At 48.5% G+C, this 16,203-nt stretch overlaps 1 protein-coding gene across 1 annotated transcript in view; it reads left to right on the top strand.

Moving 5' to 3' along the window:
- Positions 1-16,203, top strand: part of USP35 (ubiquitin specific peptidase 35) — a 31,729-nt gene that overhangs the window by 8,657 nt on the left and 6,869 nt on the right. The window contains exons 4-7 of the mRNA XM_080642813.1: positions 1,293-1,422; positions 1,836-1,937; positions 3,473-3,631; positions 7,530-7,723. Of these exons, the coding sequence (XP_080498939.1) occupies positions 1,293-1,422; positions 1,836-1,937; positions 3,473-3,631; positions 7,530-7,723 (585 nt within the window). The remainder of the gene's footprint in view (positions 1-1,292; positions 1,423-1,835; positions 1,938-3,472; positions 3,632-7,529; positions 7,724-16,203) is intronic.

Here is a 16,203-nt window from a genome sequence, read left to right as displayed (position 1 = left end):
TGAGGCCCTGGACAGGTCAGTGAACTTTCTGAGCCTCAGTTTCCCCTTCTGTGATAGCAGATGTGGGTGATGGTATAAGAAATTGTCAGGCTTCCATGGGGTCATATTAGAAGGTGAAAGGACTTTTATAAAATGTTTTATGAGTTTGGCAAGTATGATAAAGGGAGTTGGGTGCTTTTCAGCTCACAGAGCTCTTGCACATCCCTCACCTCATTTGAACATCTTCACACCTTGATCTAGCCACACCTGCTCGTCCAGTGGGCCCAGAAAATGCCGCCTATCCTCCTGCCTGCAGGCCTTTGGCTCTGCAGATCCCATTCACCTGGCATGTGTCCCTCTGCCATTCTTTCCATACTCGTGTACAGGTCCACTGTCTCCGCTGGGTCTCCCTGGACTCCTTGTCTTTAGTGGGTAAAAAGTGTGAGTGGTAGAGGTAGGCTGCCCAAGTTCAAATCCTGGCTCTACCACTTCTTGCCTGTGTGACTGGGCAAGTTACTCAGTTTCTCTGTGCTCTGGATTCCTCATCTATAAAACATAGAATAACTGAACCCATCCTATAGGATTGTTTGAGGATTAAATTAGGTAAAATCAGGTAATGCATATAAAGTGCCTAGAAACTGTTATTACCGTAGTTACTGTTACTTTGTCTTCACGTTGTTCTACCTCTCTGTAGTACATGCTACTGATTATAAAGATAGTAATAGTGACATTTTCCTGGGAACCTACGAGGTTGCAGCTTTATGCTCAGTGTGCACAGATACTGTGTTATGGGAGTCAGATGGGTTGACACATGTAAGGCAGATAGAGCAGTGCCTGATGCAGAGTGAATACTACATAAGTGTTTGCTGTTATCTCTTTTAATCCATACAACCCTGTTGTTGGTAGGCATTGTCCCCATTTTACAGAGGATGAAACTGAGGCTGAGAGAGTAAGTGACTTGCTCCAGTTCACAAGCCATGGTTTGCTGGAGCTAGAGCTTCTGGCCCTGGGGCCAATGCCCTTCCTGCCATTGGGCTCCAGGGTCCAGGCAGAGGCAGCCCATCGTGTATGGGGGTGAGGTTTGGGGTGCTGAGAGGGCCAGGCTCCCCTCCAGCTGGGCTGAGAGCCCCAGTCTCTGCCAGCTGCCTGTCCTGGGCTCGTTTGCTTGTTCATCCCACATAGCCCAGGGCTGCCCTGTGTAGGGTGAGCGAGTCATTGTGGGGCCTCAAGACATTATGGCAAGTTCCCCGGCGGCCACCACCCAGGCACTTGGGCCTCCCTGGTCCCTGTGTCACTGTCATTCCCCTCACCAGGATGATCGACTGGGTGTCCTGGCCCTTGGGGAAGAACATTGACAAGTGGATCATTGCACTGCTGAAGGGCCTGGCTGCTGTTAAGAAGTTCAGCATCTTGATTGAGGTTTCACTCACCAAAATTGAGAAGGTTGGTGGGCCCCTGTCCTGGCCCCTGCTCATGTCCCTTCCTGCTAGTGTCTTGGCAAGGGCCTTGCCGGTCTGAGAGGCAGAGCACTGGGGCTCCCACCCAAGCCCTCTGTGACCTGGGACAATTCATTGCCCCTCTCTGAGCCTCAGGTTCCCCATCCTTTCCTCTGACGGCTCACTCAAGCATGCATATGTTACTTTTGGTGTGTCTGTCCATCCATCCACCAGATAGCTAGCTACCTTGCTGTCTAGTTCACCATCTGTCTGTCCACCCAGTGAGTGCCTCCCTCTTCTTGCTCTGGCATGGGTCTGCTGCTTCAACTTTGGGGTCTCTGATCCCCCTCAGGCCTGTGGCTGCACTTGGTCTGGGGCGGCCCAGGCCTGGGGGACTCCTGACAAGGGACTCTCTTCCAGGTTTTCTCCAAGCTTCTGTACCCCATTGTCCGGGGAGCCGCCTTGTCCATCCTCAAGTACATGCTCCTGACCTTCCAGCACTCCCACGAGGCCTTCCACCTGGTAAGGGCCATGCCGCTGCATCCTGCATTGGTCTGGCCAGAGGCCAGACAACTGTCTCTCCTGGGGGTCAAGGGGTCAGCGCTTGAAGGCCCAGCCTTTGAAGCCCTGGGTATTAGTACTGGAGGGGACTTGAGACCCCAATTTACAGATAGGGAACTGAGACCAGAGGATTTTTATGGCCTCCCCATGAGCCCCTAGGAGAGGGACAAGCCTAGAATGGTCACAGCTGATGTTCCCTGGGTAACAGCTGTGTGCCAGTCACAGTGCTAAAGGCAGTACATATGGGTGCTCACTTAACTCCTGGAACAGCCCCAAGAAAGAGGTTCTGTCATTTTCTCCATTCTTCAGCTGAGGAAACGGAAGGTTACGGAGGTTAAGTCCCTTCCCAGACACAGCTAGTGAGCAGTGCAGGGCAGATCCTAGCCCAGTTGGTCTGACTCCTGACCCAGTGCCCTTTCTGTACCCTGTTGCCTGTCAGCACCCAGGTGGCCTGGCCTCCAGCTCAGGACCCTTTCTGCTGGCTTCCGGGCCCTTCCTTGGGAAGGACAGCCTGTGGCCCGGAGGCGGCCTTCCCCTGCCTCCTCCTGTGGATCTGCAGCTGGGGCTGTAGATTCCGATGGTCCCCATTTGCTGCAATGGGAGAAGCAGAACCAGGGTTGGGTGCATGGGGTTGAGTCCCAGCTCTGCTCTTTGCCAGATGTGGCCTCAGGTCAGGCACTTACCTCTCACAGCCTGAACCGAGGTGACCCCCAGGATGGTGGGAGAGGGTTAGATGAGGTGACATTTGACAAGAGCCTGCCACATTCTAGGGACTTGACAGATGTTGCTTTCTTTCCATCCCTTTCCTGGGCTCCCCTGCTCCCAGTTCGCGGCCTGACTCTGTCCATCTCTAGGACATTCTGGTGTAGCACCTCCATGGGCTTGAAAGTTAACACTGTAGCACAGAAGGGAGACATGGGCTTGGGATTCAGACAGACCTGATCCAGACATCAGCTTCTTCCGTAACCCCCGGTGAAGTCCCCGGCAATTGTATAACCTCTCTGACTTCAACTTATTCATCTAGAAAGTGGGGACAGTAATCACTGTCACATAAAATCACTGTGAGGACGAAGTGCTTGACAAGTGTGTTTGGTGAAAGAATGATGGTGTTTGTCCCGAGGTGGCTGCTTAGGCTCTGTCAGGCTGCCCACACGCTGTCCACATGGCAGCCCCAGCACCACTCCCGGGTGGGCAGAGAAGCCATGGTCACTCAGGCCTTCAGGGAGGTCAGTTGGCTGAGGCTTAACAGCCAGGTCTTGGGCTCAGGCTTCCTCTCAACTATGATGAGGGGATTATTGATCCCATTTTATGGCTGAAGAGACTGAGGCAGGGTATCCACCGATCTTGGAAGGGGGCGGGGGTCACCTGTGTGCAGAGCTCTGAGCCCCATGTGTGGTAAGGGGGATAGTGGCCAGGTGGGTGTGATCAGCAGTGAGCAGCATCCTGTCTCAGGTGGGTAAATTGGTGCTGAGCCTGACCCCCCTCTGCTCTCACAGCTTCTCCCTCACATCCCCCCCATGGTGACCTCTCTGCTCAAGGAGGACTCCAACTCGGGGACCAGCTGCCTGGAGCAGCTGGCAGAGCTGGTCCACTGCATGGTGTTCCGGTTCCCGGGCTTCCCGGACCTATATGAGCCCGTCATGGAGGCCATCAAGGTGAGTCACAATCCCCCACTGCTCCCGCACTCCACTTTGACAAGAGTGTCACTTTGTGCCTTGCTCAGGGCCATACTGCAGGTTGGTGACAGCCCCCATCAATTGGTTCCTGGCTGTCTCCCATCACCTCCCCCGGCCCATTTGTGCTTCAGGCACATTGAGCCCCCAGATGGGTCATTTTCTCTCAGGATTGCTCTGAGCCTATTCATATGCCCTTCTCTCTAACTGTAAACCCTTACTTGTTCTTCCTGAATAGCTCCTACATATCCTTTAAGGCTTTGCTTAAGTATTCACCTCTCAGGAAGCCCTCCCTGATAACTCTCAATACCTCAATACCTTCCTGAGGTTGGCCCCACCGGGTCGGGTGAGGGTCTCTCTGGGCCCCCACAGCCCTGGACATCGCTCGGTCACACATTGTCACTGTCTGTCTCTCGCACCAGACCATGAGCACTCCAGAGCACGTATTGTTTACAATTGTTCACATGATTTTATTGATACCCTACTCTGTACCCCACACAAACTGGGAACGGGGGACACAGCCATGAGTCAGTGCCATTGAGAAACTTTTAGCCTGGGGGGTCGTGTGACAAACTTCTATAAAAGTAGCTCTGATCTAAGCAGCTTATGAAAACCTCTGAGGGTCAGCCAGGAGCAGGGAGAAGCCAGAGGGTGGAAAGGCCTCCAGTCAGAGGAAGAGCTGGGCTGACGTCAGAGGCGGGGACTCACTCCAGGCAGCCCAACACAAGCTCAGAGTCTCTCTAAAATCTATTTTACTTTAAAGATTCAAGTATGTATTTTATAATTACACTAGAGGCCCAGTGCACAAAATTCGTGCATGGAGGGGGGAGGTTCCCTCAGCCCAGCCTGCACCGTCTCCAATTGGAGACCCTTCGGGGGATTTACAACTGGCAGTCAGACATCCCTCTCGCAATATGGGATCGCTGGCTCCTAACTGCTCACCTGCCTGCCTGCCTGATCACCCCTAACTGCCTCTGCCTGCCAGCCTGATCACCCCTAACTGCCCTCCCCTGCTGGCCTGGTTGCCTCCAACTGCCCTTCCCTGCTGGCCTGATCTCGCCCCCAACGGTCCTCCCCTGCCAGCCTGATCTGCCCCCAGCTGCCCTCCTCTGCTAGCCAATTTGGTTCTGATTGGTCGGTTTCTATGCTAGTCAGTGTCAAAAGCTCCACCTCTTAGGCAGCCATTGGCTCCCCACAGCACCCACATTTGGTTCTGATTGGTCAGTTTCAATGCCAGTCACTGTCAGAAGCTCCGCCTCCTAGGCAGCCATTGGCTCCCCACAGCACCCACATTTGGTTGTGATTGGTCAGTGTCTATGCCAGTCAGCATCAGAAGCTCCGCCTCCTAGGCAGCCATTGGTTCTTCACAGCACCCACATTTGGTTCTGATTGGTTGGTTCCTATGCCAGTCAGCATCTCTGGGCCTATCAACAGGGCCTGATTAGAAAGGTGGGGCTGATCAGCAGCCCGGGTGGAGGCCTGGAAAGAAATGGAGACACGGCTGCTTGCCAGACTGGGAGAGAAAGAGAGAGCCAGACTGGGAGAGAAAGAGAGAGGCAAGTGCTGATCAAAAGCTGCCACAGAGGCATCGGATCAGTCCCTCCTTCTCTCTTCAGGCCTCTCTCTGCCCCCAACTGCCCTCCCCTGCTGGCCTGATCTTGCCCCAACGGCCCTCCCCTGCCAGTCTGATCTAAGCAGCTTATGAAAACCTCTGAGGGTCAGCCAGGAGCAGGGAGAAGCCAGAGGGTGTTCCCTGGGTAACAGCTGTGTGCCAGTCACAGTGCTAAAGGCAGTACATATGTGCACTCACTTATGTGGCAACCCAGCGCTGACTGCAGGACTGACTTCCGGTTGGTCGAGCCTTGGTTGTTACTGGTTGTTAGGACCCAGGGTTTTTATATATTAGGGTTTGTTTTGACACAAACACGGGTTTTCCTTGAATATTAGAGAATGTAGCTCCAGGAAGATGTGCTACTTTTATATGATGATGATGGCTTTGAATAGCCCCTGGTACAAGCCAGTTGGTACCAACCAAATCTGCAGGATATTATTGTTTATAAGATTCTTTCACATGTGTTCTATGAGTACACCCTTCTTTCTATCTAGGCTCCTTTATAAATAAATTCTGGAAAGTTCTCTGACACAGACAGTTGTATCAGGTCATGGCAGTTTCTCCGGGAGATGTGGTCCTTGCTAAGGGAGCTGTCATATGTAAATTTCTGGGAACATTAGGAGCTTGAGAGTTACCAGTATTTGGAAGTTCTTGTTTTATTTTCCTCGAGGACAAAGTTACCATCTTTGGGGAAATGGCATTGGATGTTTTGTTTTCTTGTGTGACTGTTTTTGCATCTTCTGTGTGCACGTGTGAGCATGCATGGGGTTCTGACTACCTGCTTTTTTGTTCCTATTTATTTGTGTTGTGTGTGGAGTGGGGATTGGAAAGGGAATAACAGGAAGAAAAAAGAATGGACTAAAAAGAGACCAAACTGGGCCCATATCTTCTTATTTCACCTCTAGCAGCTCCTGCCTTTTAAAAATCATCTGTGAGGTGACTGACTAATCTGATAAATGACCCGATAAGTGATCCTGACAAATGACTGAGCAGGAGTGTTGAACCAGTGCTTGAGCCCGACCTGCTGCAGTGGCCACAGGATGCACGCTCCAGAGCCACGTGCTTTCGGTGCTAAGCTGGTTTGGAGCTCTGGGGCCTTGTATCTAGGGACTGTGCTCAGGGTCTGGAAATAAGAGCAGGCCTAGAGGAACTATAATGAATGCTGCTTATATCTCCTAAGTAACTCTACATTTTGCTTAGGTGTTTTTCTTTAAAATATATCATTATTAGAACCAGTGCTTGGTAGCATTCTTTTAGATGCAGCTGTTTAATATGAAAAAGGGTAATGAGTGGGAATGCTTGCTAATATCTTGCCTGTGACCAAGGACCCATCTCAGACCCCCGGGATCCTCCCGCCGTCCTGACTGTAGGATCAAGATCCAGGGGGGTGACTTAATCTAGAAAAGAGGACTCTGCAAACCTAAAAGTGGATGGTGAGGCAGGAGCATCACTGTGTGTGAGCACTGTGTGAGTCTAGAGTGCCAGACGCACACCAGGTAGGAGTAACCTCACTTGACAGGTGAGGAAACTGACTGAGAGAGGCTCACTGCCACGGCCAGACAGCTAGTGAGGACCAGAGGCAGGACAAGGATTGAGATTTTGACACGGTGGGATCTGGCCTGTGGGCCCGTGTTGTCATTGCTCAGAGTCTGTCATACCCTGGGCTCTTCTAAGAACGTACAGATTTTTCACTTCTTGTATATCCCTGGAAAATTCTTTTTTTGTTTTGTTTTTTTTGTTAATCCTCACTTGAGGATCTTTTTTTCATAGATTTTTAGAGAGAGTGGAAGGGAGGGGGAGAGACAGAGAGAAACATCAATGTGAGAGAGATACATTGATTGGTTGACTCCTGCATGTGCCCTGACTGGTGCCGGGATCAAGCCTGCAACCGAGGTACATGCCCTTGACTGAAATCGAACCCAAGACCCTTCAGTCTGCAGGTCGACACCGTAACCACTGAGCCAAACCACTTAGGGCTTCCTGAAAAATTCTTTATCTGAGTCGTTTTCTCATCTATTAAATGGGGATTTTACCACCTTCTTAAGGCAGCTGTGACATGAAAGATCATGTAGAAAGCCCCCATGTCAAGGTGAGACCCTAGAATAAGTTTGAAAGCAGGAGGCTGTTCATACATATCTCTAGAACATATATGGGCCGGTGTGCTTGGGTGGGTGTGGGGTAGGCTGTAGTCCAAGGCTTCCCAGGGAAGGTGATATTTTTAGAGCTGACCCTGGTGCCCACTCTCCTGCCGCCTTATTCTCTCCTCAGGACCTCCATGTTCCCAACGAGGACCGCATCAAGCAGCTGCTGGGGCAGGATGCCTGGACCTCGCAGAAGAGCGAGCTGGCTGGCTTCTACCCTCGGCTCATGGCCAAGTCAGACACCGGCAAGATTGGTTTAATCAATCTGGGCAACACGTGCTACGTGAACAGCATCCTTCAGGCCTTGTTCATGGCTTCTGAGTAGGTGCTGCTTTTGAATTCCCTCTCTGTTCCTGCTTCTCTCATTTGTTCTCCTGGGCGTGTGAGGATGAGGATGAGGATAAGGATGGGGGTTGGAGGAGGTGAGTCCTGTTTTGTATTTTTGTCATAATTGGCTGAGGACTGTGGATACATGGAGGACAGGTGAGGGGCCCAGAGGTCTCCAGGCCACTGCCAAAGCCTTAGGTCGAGACTGGGTGGGAACTGGCGGTGGGGCTCCAGGGATGGGGCTGCAGTGGGAAGAGGTTCTGCTCTGGGTTGGTGGGCACCCCTGACTTTTCTCCTAGATTCCACGGGTAGATTGTGTCTTCCAGAATAGAACTCCCCCTACCCTGGTATTAGACGCCCTCTCCACCGCTCTTTACTCAAACAAAACCTTTATTACCAGTGGCTACCTATCCAACTTATGGCTTACTTAAAATTACTCAGAGTTTCAGCCACAGAAATAGATCTCTTTGTCCCCCCTCCAATTTCCTTTTTTTGTTGTGTGTGTTAAAATGCACATAACATTAAATTTACCATCGTAGACTTTTTTAAATTCAGTGGTATAGAGGCATTCACATTGTTGTGCAACCATCACCACCATTCATCCCCATAACTGTTCATTTTGTAAATCTGAAACTCCATACCTATTAAACAATTACTTTCCATATTTCCATTTTCCCCTCCCCCAGCCACCATTATATTTTCTGTCACTGATTTTGTCTCTATTCTAAGTATCTCATATAAGTGGAATCATACAGTATTTGTCTTTTTGTGATTGGGTTATTTCGCTTAGCAGATGTCTTCAAGGTACTTCCATATTGCAGCATATTGTAGAATTTCTTTCCTTTTAAAGGATGAATAATATTCTGTTGTATGTATAAGCCACATTTCGGTAATCTGATCATTGGTCAATGCACACTAGAGTTGCTTCCATGGCTTAGCTGTTGTGAATATGATGCTATGAACCTGGGTGTACAAATATTTCTTTGAGACCCTGATTTTAATTCTTTTGATTATATACCCAGAAGTGGAATTGCTGGGTCATAAAGTAAGCATATTTTTAAGTTTTTGAGGAACCTCTATACTGTTTTCCACTGTGGCCACACCATTTTACCTTCCCACCAGCAGTGCACAGGGTTCCAGTTTCTCCACATCCTTGCCATCACTTGTTTTCTGTTTGTTTGTTTATTTTTGATAATAGCCATCATATGGTGAGGTGGTATCGTCATAGTTTTGATTTGCATTTCCCTAATGATTAATTCTGTTGAACATCTTTTCATTTATTTACAGGCCATTTGTATATTTTCTTTAGAGAAATGTCTATTTAAGTCCATTGCCCATTTTTGAGTTGGGTTGTTTATTTTTTTTGTTGAGATTTGGAGTTCTTTGTATATTGTGGATATTAATCCCTTACCAGTTACATGATTTGAAAAGTTGCCTTTTTACTCTGTGGAGAGTGGTTTATTTTTGCTATTGAAAGAAGTTGCTTTTATTTATTATTGTTTATTAAGATACTAGAGGCCTGGTGCATGACATTCATGTACTGGGGCGGGGGGGGGGGGCGGTGGGTGTCCCTCAGCTTGGCCTGCGCCCTCTTGCAGTCCGGGACCCCTTTCAGGATATCTGCCTGCTGCTTAGTCAGACATTCCTCTTGCAGTCCAGGGCTCTCACAGTCCGGGACCCCTTGCTCCTTACTGCCCGCCTGCAACAGAGGCGGGAGAGGCTCCTGCCACTGCCGCTGTGCTCACTAGCCATGAGCCCAGCTTCTGGCTGAGCTGCACTCCCCCTGTGGGAGCAAACTGACCACCAGGGGGCAGCTCCTGCATTGAGCGTCTGCCCCCTGGTGGTCAGTGCGCGTCATAGCAACCTGTCATTTCGCCATTCGGTCAATTTGCATATTAGCCTTTTATTATATAGGATAATTGATATTAATATATTAATTTCAGATGTACAACATGATTGGATATATGAATATTTTACTAAATGATCACAATAAGCCTAGTTAACATCCATCACCACACGTAGTTACAAATTTTTTTCTTGTGATGAAAACTTTTAAGATTTACTCTTAGCAGCTTTCAAATATACAATGCAGTATCATTAACTGTAGTCACCATGCTCTGTGTTACATCCCCAGGACTTATTTATTTTATAATTGGAAGTTTGTACCTTTGGGCCCCCTTCACCTAATCTTCCCACTCACCACTATTCACCTCTGCAACCAACAATTTGTTCTCTGAATCTATGAGTGTGTGTGTGTGTGTGTGTTTGTTTTGAGATTCCACATATAAATTTGATCATACAGTATTTGTCTTTTTCTGTCTGATTTATTTCACTTAACATAATGCCCTCCAGGTTCATTCAGTTGTCACAAATGACAGAATTTTCTTTTTTTTCATGGCTGAATAATATTCCATTACATAGGTTGTCCCCCCCAAAAAAATGTATACACACATTTTGAATAATTATAAAGGCAGTGTTTATTAAAATACATTTCATTTTCAAAATTAAGCTATCAGCTGTTAAAGTGTGCATACATTTTTTGGGACACCCTGTGTGTGTTTGTGTATATATCTCACGTTTTTCTTTATCCATTCATCTCTCAGTGGACACTTAGGTTGTTTCTATATCTTGGCTATTATAAATACTGCTACAATGAACTTGGAGTGTATCTATTTTTTCAAGTTAGTGTTTTTGTTTTCTTTGGATAAAAACTTTGAAGTGGAATTGCTGGAACATATAGTAGTTCTGTTTTTAATTTCTTGAGGAACATACATACTGTTTTCCATAGTGGCTGCACTAGTTACATTCCCACCAACAGTGCACAGAGGTTCCCTTTTATCCACATCCTCACCAATATATTTCTTGTCTTTTTGATAATAGCCATTCTAGTAAGTATGAGGTGATATCTCATTGTGGTTTTGATTTGCATTTCCATGATGATATGGAGCACCTGTACATGTCCCTGTTGGCCATATATATGTCTTTGGAAAAATGTCTGTTCAGATCCCCTGCCTATTTTTTTAATCAATTACTTTTTTGCTCTGGAGTTGTATGGGATCTCTATATATTTTGGCTATTAACTAACCCCTTATCAGATATATTATTTTGCAAATGTTTTCTCTCATTCATAGGTTGCATTTTTCATTTCATTGATGTGCAGAAACATTTTAGTTTAATGTAGCTCCAATTGTTTGTTTTGCTTTCGTTGCCTTTGCTTTTGGTGTCAGATCCAAAAACACCATCGCCAGCACCCTCCCGGGCAGCCAGAGGGATGTCTGACTGCCAGCTTAGGCCCAATCCCCCAGGGAGCTGGCCTAAGCCAGCAGGTGGACATCCCCGGACTGGGAGAGGGCACAGGCCAGGCTGAGGGACTCCCCCCGCCCTCCGCCCCTGAGTGCACAAATTTGGTGCTCTGGGCCTCTAGTCTGCTAATAATGACACTTTTACTTCTTCCTTTCCAATTTAGATGCATTTATTTCTCTTCCTTGTCTGATTGGTGTGACAAGGACTTAAAAGTGGTGAAAGTGGACATCCTTTTCTTGTTCCTGATTTTAAAATGCTTTTAGTTTTTCCCTGTTGAGTTTTTCCCCTGTTGATGTTAGCTGTGAGTTTGTCGTATATGGCTGTTATTATGTTGAGGTATGCTTCCTCTATTCCCACTTTGCCATGAGTTTTTATCATAAACGTGTGCTAGATTTTGTGAAATGCTTTTTCTGTACCTATTAATAGGATCATATGGTTTTTATCCTTCATTTTGTTTGTGGTATATCACATTAATTGATTTGTGGATATTGAACCAACCTTTCATTCCAGGAATAAATCCCACTTGATCATGGTGTATAATCTTTTTAATGTATTGCTTTATATATTTATGTGCTTCTACACTGGGTTCTTAAATGTTTACAAGGGTTATATCTTCTGGTTGGATTGATCCGTTTATGATTTTGAAATGTTCTTTATTTTTCATTATAGCCTTTATTTTAAAGTCTATTTTGTCTGATATTAGTATGGCTACCCATTTTTTTTTTCTTTCCATTTGCATGAATTATTTTTCTGTCCCTTTACTTTCAGGATGTGTGTGTCTTTTGATCTGAAGTGGGTCTCTTATAGGCAGCATATTGTATTTTTATCCATTCAGCCATCCTATGTCTTTTGATTGGCACGTTTAGTTCATTACATTTAAAGTAATATTGGTAGGTATGTAGTTATTGCCATTTTATTATTTATACTTCTGATCTATTTTTTTTCTTTAAAAAAAGTCCCTTTAATATTTCTTGTAATATTTGTTTGGTGGTGATGAACTCCTTTAATTTTTTTCTTGTCTGGGAAGCTCTTTATTTATCCTTCAGTTTTAAATGATAGCCTTGTTGGATAGAGGAATCTTGTTTGTGGATCCTTGCTTTTCATCACTCTGAATATTTTGTGCCATTCCCTTTTGGCCTGCAAAGTTTCTGTTGAGAAATCAGCTAATAATCTTATGGGAGCTTCCTTGTAGATAACTAACTGCTTTTCTCTCACTATTTTTAAGATTCTCTCTTTGTCTTTAACCCTTGGCATTTTAATTATTATGTGTCTTGGTGGGGCCTCTTTGGGTTCATCCTGTTTGGGACACTATACTTCCTGGACTTGTGTTCAGGTTTTCTTTGTTCTCTCTTTTGCTGGTGCCCCTATTTTGTGAATGTTGTTACATTTGATAAGTTCCGTTAAACCATTCTCATTTATTAAAAAACTAGTGGCCCAGTGCATGAAATTCATGCACATTAAAAGGGGATTAATTAGAGGAAATATTTTAATATTGCTATTTGCCCTTTCTCTATAATAGAAGTGTCAGAGATGAAAGAAAATTAGTAAAATGTATATGAAAATCTTCCTCCTGTCAGAGTCTGGGGTGCGCCATGGGTCCGAGTTAAGTCCTCGCCCACCCATGTGCACCTCAAAATCGTGCGAGACCCAGACCCAGCCAGCCCCCTCCCATTGGGCTAGATCCAGACCCGGCCAGTCCCACCCTTGTCAAGCCCTGCTGTGTGGGGGCCGCAGGCTCAGGTCCCCCAGCCTGGTGCCAGGAAGGGGGCACAGCCTCAGGTACCCCATCAAGCCCCACTGGGTGGGGGGCGTGGCCTGAGGTCCCCTGGCCTGGTGCCGGGGCGGGGGTGCGGCCTGAGGTTCCCCGTCAAGCCCCGCTGGGTGGGGGGTATGGCCTGAAGTCCCCGTCAAGCCCTGCTGGTTGGCCTGGTGCCAGGGTGGGGGGCATGGCCTGAGGTCCCCTGTCAAGCCCCACAGGGGCATGGGGGGGGGCGCAGCCTCAGGTCCCTGCTGATTGCTCGTTAAGGCTTGTTATGGGAACTCGGCCTCCGCTGTGGGCACCGCCATTTTGTGGTGGTATGATGGTCAATTTGCATATTCCCTCTTTATTATATAGGATTATTTTTTCTTTTTGTTGTTCTGATTGGGTGTTTTCTACTCCCTTGTCTTTCAAATTGCTGATTCTATTCTCTGCTTCAACTTATCTGTTGATTCCCCCTAATGTATTTTTCATTTCAGTTATTGTATTCTTCCTGATTCTTTTTAACGTCTTCTATCTTCATTTTTGTTTCCTATCTCTTTGTTAAGGTTCTCAAAGAGTTCATCTACTCTTCCTGTAAGTTCATTGAGCATCTTATAACCAGTGTTTGAATTATGCATTTGGTAGATTGCTTGTCTCCATTTTGTTCAGCTCTTTTTCTGGAGTTTTATCCTATTCTTTTTTGGGGACATGTTTCTTTGTCTCCTCCTTTTGTCTCACTCCCTGTGCTTGTCTATGTATTAGGTAGATCTGCTATATCTTCTGGTCTTAGCAGAGTGGCCTTATGTAGTTGGTGTCCTGTGGGACCCTGTGGCTCAGTCTCCCTGGTCACCTGTGCCAGGAGCTCCAGGGGTGCCCTTGTATGGGCTGTGTCCTTCTGTTGTAGTTGAGTCTTGATTGCTGTTGGGCAGTCAGTGGGAGGGATTTACCCTTAGGATGATTGGCTGTGAGGACTACAGAGGCTAAGCTGTTGTGCAGGGGCTTACCGCATCAAGTGGGATTCACTTTAGTAGGGCTCTGGTGTCTGCTGAGTCCGCCCTTTGGGGATGTGCTGTCTGTGGAGCTTGTTGGGTGGGGCTCTGCTGTGGTCTGCAGCTGGCCACCAGGTGTGTTGGTTTTGGGGCTTCTTGGGAGGGGCTCTGGTACAGGCCAAATTCAGCCACTGCTTGTGCCTGGTCCGGAGATACCTGGTGGGAGATACCTGGTGGGAGCTACGGAGGGATTTGCAGATGGTTGCTGCCTGTGCTGGGCTTGCAGGTGCCTCAGAGCAGCCAAGTTGTGAACTTAGGCCAGCTGCCACTACTGCTGGCTTTGGGGCCACTTAGCAAGAGGTATGTTAGGGGTCTGTGGACCTTTGAGATATTTTAGGAAAGTCTGCAGCACAAGTGGAGACAGGCTATTTGTGTGGAGAAGCGGTTGGAAGAGGTTTGGATGGAGTGTTCTAGTTGGGTGAGGCAGGGACTCAGGGAATCACCAGGGCAGGGCAAATGGCATTAGCTCAGTTAATGGAGATCTCAGATTTGATGCCCGCTTGTGCCTGCCAGCAGTGCATGGGGGCTCAACAAAGGAACAGTGGAATCTGCTGACACTTTTTAAATCTATACTAATAAAAGCCTAGGTGGTGTCTCACCCTCGCATCATCACAAGATGGCTGTCCCCATGTCATCACAAGATGGCTGCCCCCATGTCATCACAAGATGGCCACCACAAGATGGCCAACAGGGGAAGGCAGTTGTGGGCAATCAGGCCAGCAGGGGAGGGCAGTTGGGGGTGACCAGGTCGGCAGGGGAGGGCAGTTGGGGGCGATCGGGCCAGCAGGGGAGCAGTTAGGCGTCAATCAGGCTGGCAGGGGAGCAGTTAGGGGCAATCAGCAGGCAGGCAGGTGAGCGGTTGGGAGCCAGCAGTCCCAGATTGTGAGAGGGATGTCTGACTGCTGGTGTAGGCCCGATCCCTGTGGGACATCCCCTGAGGGGTCCCAGATTGGAGAAGGTGCAGGGCTGAGGAACACCCCTCCAATGCATGAATTTCATGTACTGGGCCTCTAGTATCCTATATAATAAAGAGAGAATATGCAAATTGACCATCACACCATAACAAAGATGGATGCGCCCACAGTGGAGGCAGGGATTCCATAACACAAGATAGCTGCGCCCACAGCAGAGGTGGGGATCCCATAACACAAGATGACTGCGCCCACAGCGGAGGCGGAGTTCCCATAACGAGCCTTAATGAGCAATCAGCAGGGACCTGAGGCTGTGTGATGCTGGGCCAGGACAGGGGACCTGAGGCTGCACTGCACCCCTGCCTGGTGGGGCTTGACAGGGGACCTCAGGCTGTGCCCCCCGCCCTGGTGCCAGGCTGGGGGAACTCAGGCCATGCCCCCTGCCTGGCAGGGCTTGATGGGGGACCTCAGGCCGCACCCTCCACCCCAGCGCCAGGCCAGGGGACCTCAGGCCATGCCCCCAGCCCCGGCACCAGGCCAAGGGACCTGAGGCTGCGCCCCCCACCCAGCAGGGCTTGACAGGGGACCTCAGGCTGTGCCCCCCACCCAGCGGGGCTTGACGGGGGACCTCAGGGTGCACCCACCCACTCGGTGGGGCCTAATGGGGGACCTCAAGGTGCACCCCCCGCCCTGGCACCAGGCCAGGTGACCTGAGGCTGCACCTCCCCACCTGGCAGGGCTTGATGGGGGTGAGTCTGGCCAGGTCTAGATCTAGCCCAATGGGGGTGGAGCTGGCCAGGTCTGGGTCTCGCGCGATATCAAGGCACATGTGGGTGGGCAGGGACTTGACTCTGGTTCCCATGGCGCGCCCCAGACTCTGACAGGAGGAAGATTTTCATATGCATTTTACTAATTTTCTTTCATCTCTGACACTTCTATTATAGAGAAAGGGCAAATAGCAATATTAAAATATTTCCTCTAATTAATTCCCTTTTAATGTGCATGAATTTTGTGCACCGGGCCACTAGTATATATATACATATATTTATTGATTTCAGAAAGGAAAGGAGAGTGAGAGTGAAATAGAAACATCCATGATGAGAGAGAATCATCAATTGGCTGCCTTCCGCATGCCCCACACTGGGGATTGAGCCCACAACCAGGGCATGTGCCCTTGACTGGAATTGAACCCAGGACCCTTCAGTCCACAGGCCGACTGACACTCCATCCACTGAGCCAAACCAGTCAGGGCTCTGCTGGCATTTCTGGCTCCAGTGAGCTGCCTGCCCCGTGCCTCTCCAGCCCTTGCCCTGAAGCTAGTCAGTTCAGCTCCTCCCCATATGTTCCTGGTGCTTTTCTAGCTGTTGCCCCAGCACTGGAGCTCAGAGCGAGTGAATCTGTAAGTTTGTGAGCAGGCCTTTTAAAAAGTTGCCTGGGACTCCAGTCACCCTATCCCTGCTGGTTTTCACA

The sequence above is a fragment of the Plecotus auritus genome, assembly GCF_963455305.1.
Source record: "Plecotus auritus genome assembly, chromosome: 9".
Classification (NCBI taxonomy): Eukaryota; Metazoa; Chordata; class Mammalia; order Chiroptera; family Vespertilionidae; genus Plecotus; species Plecotus auritus.
This window is presented reverse-complemented; position numbering and strand designations above follow the sequence as displayed.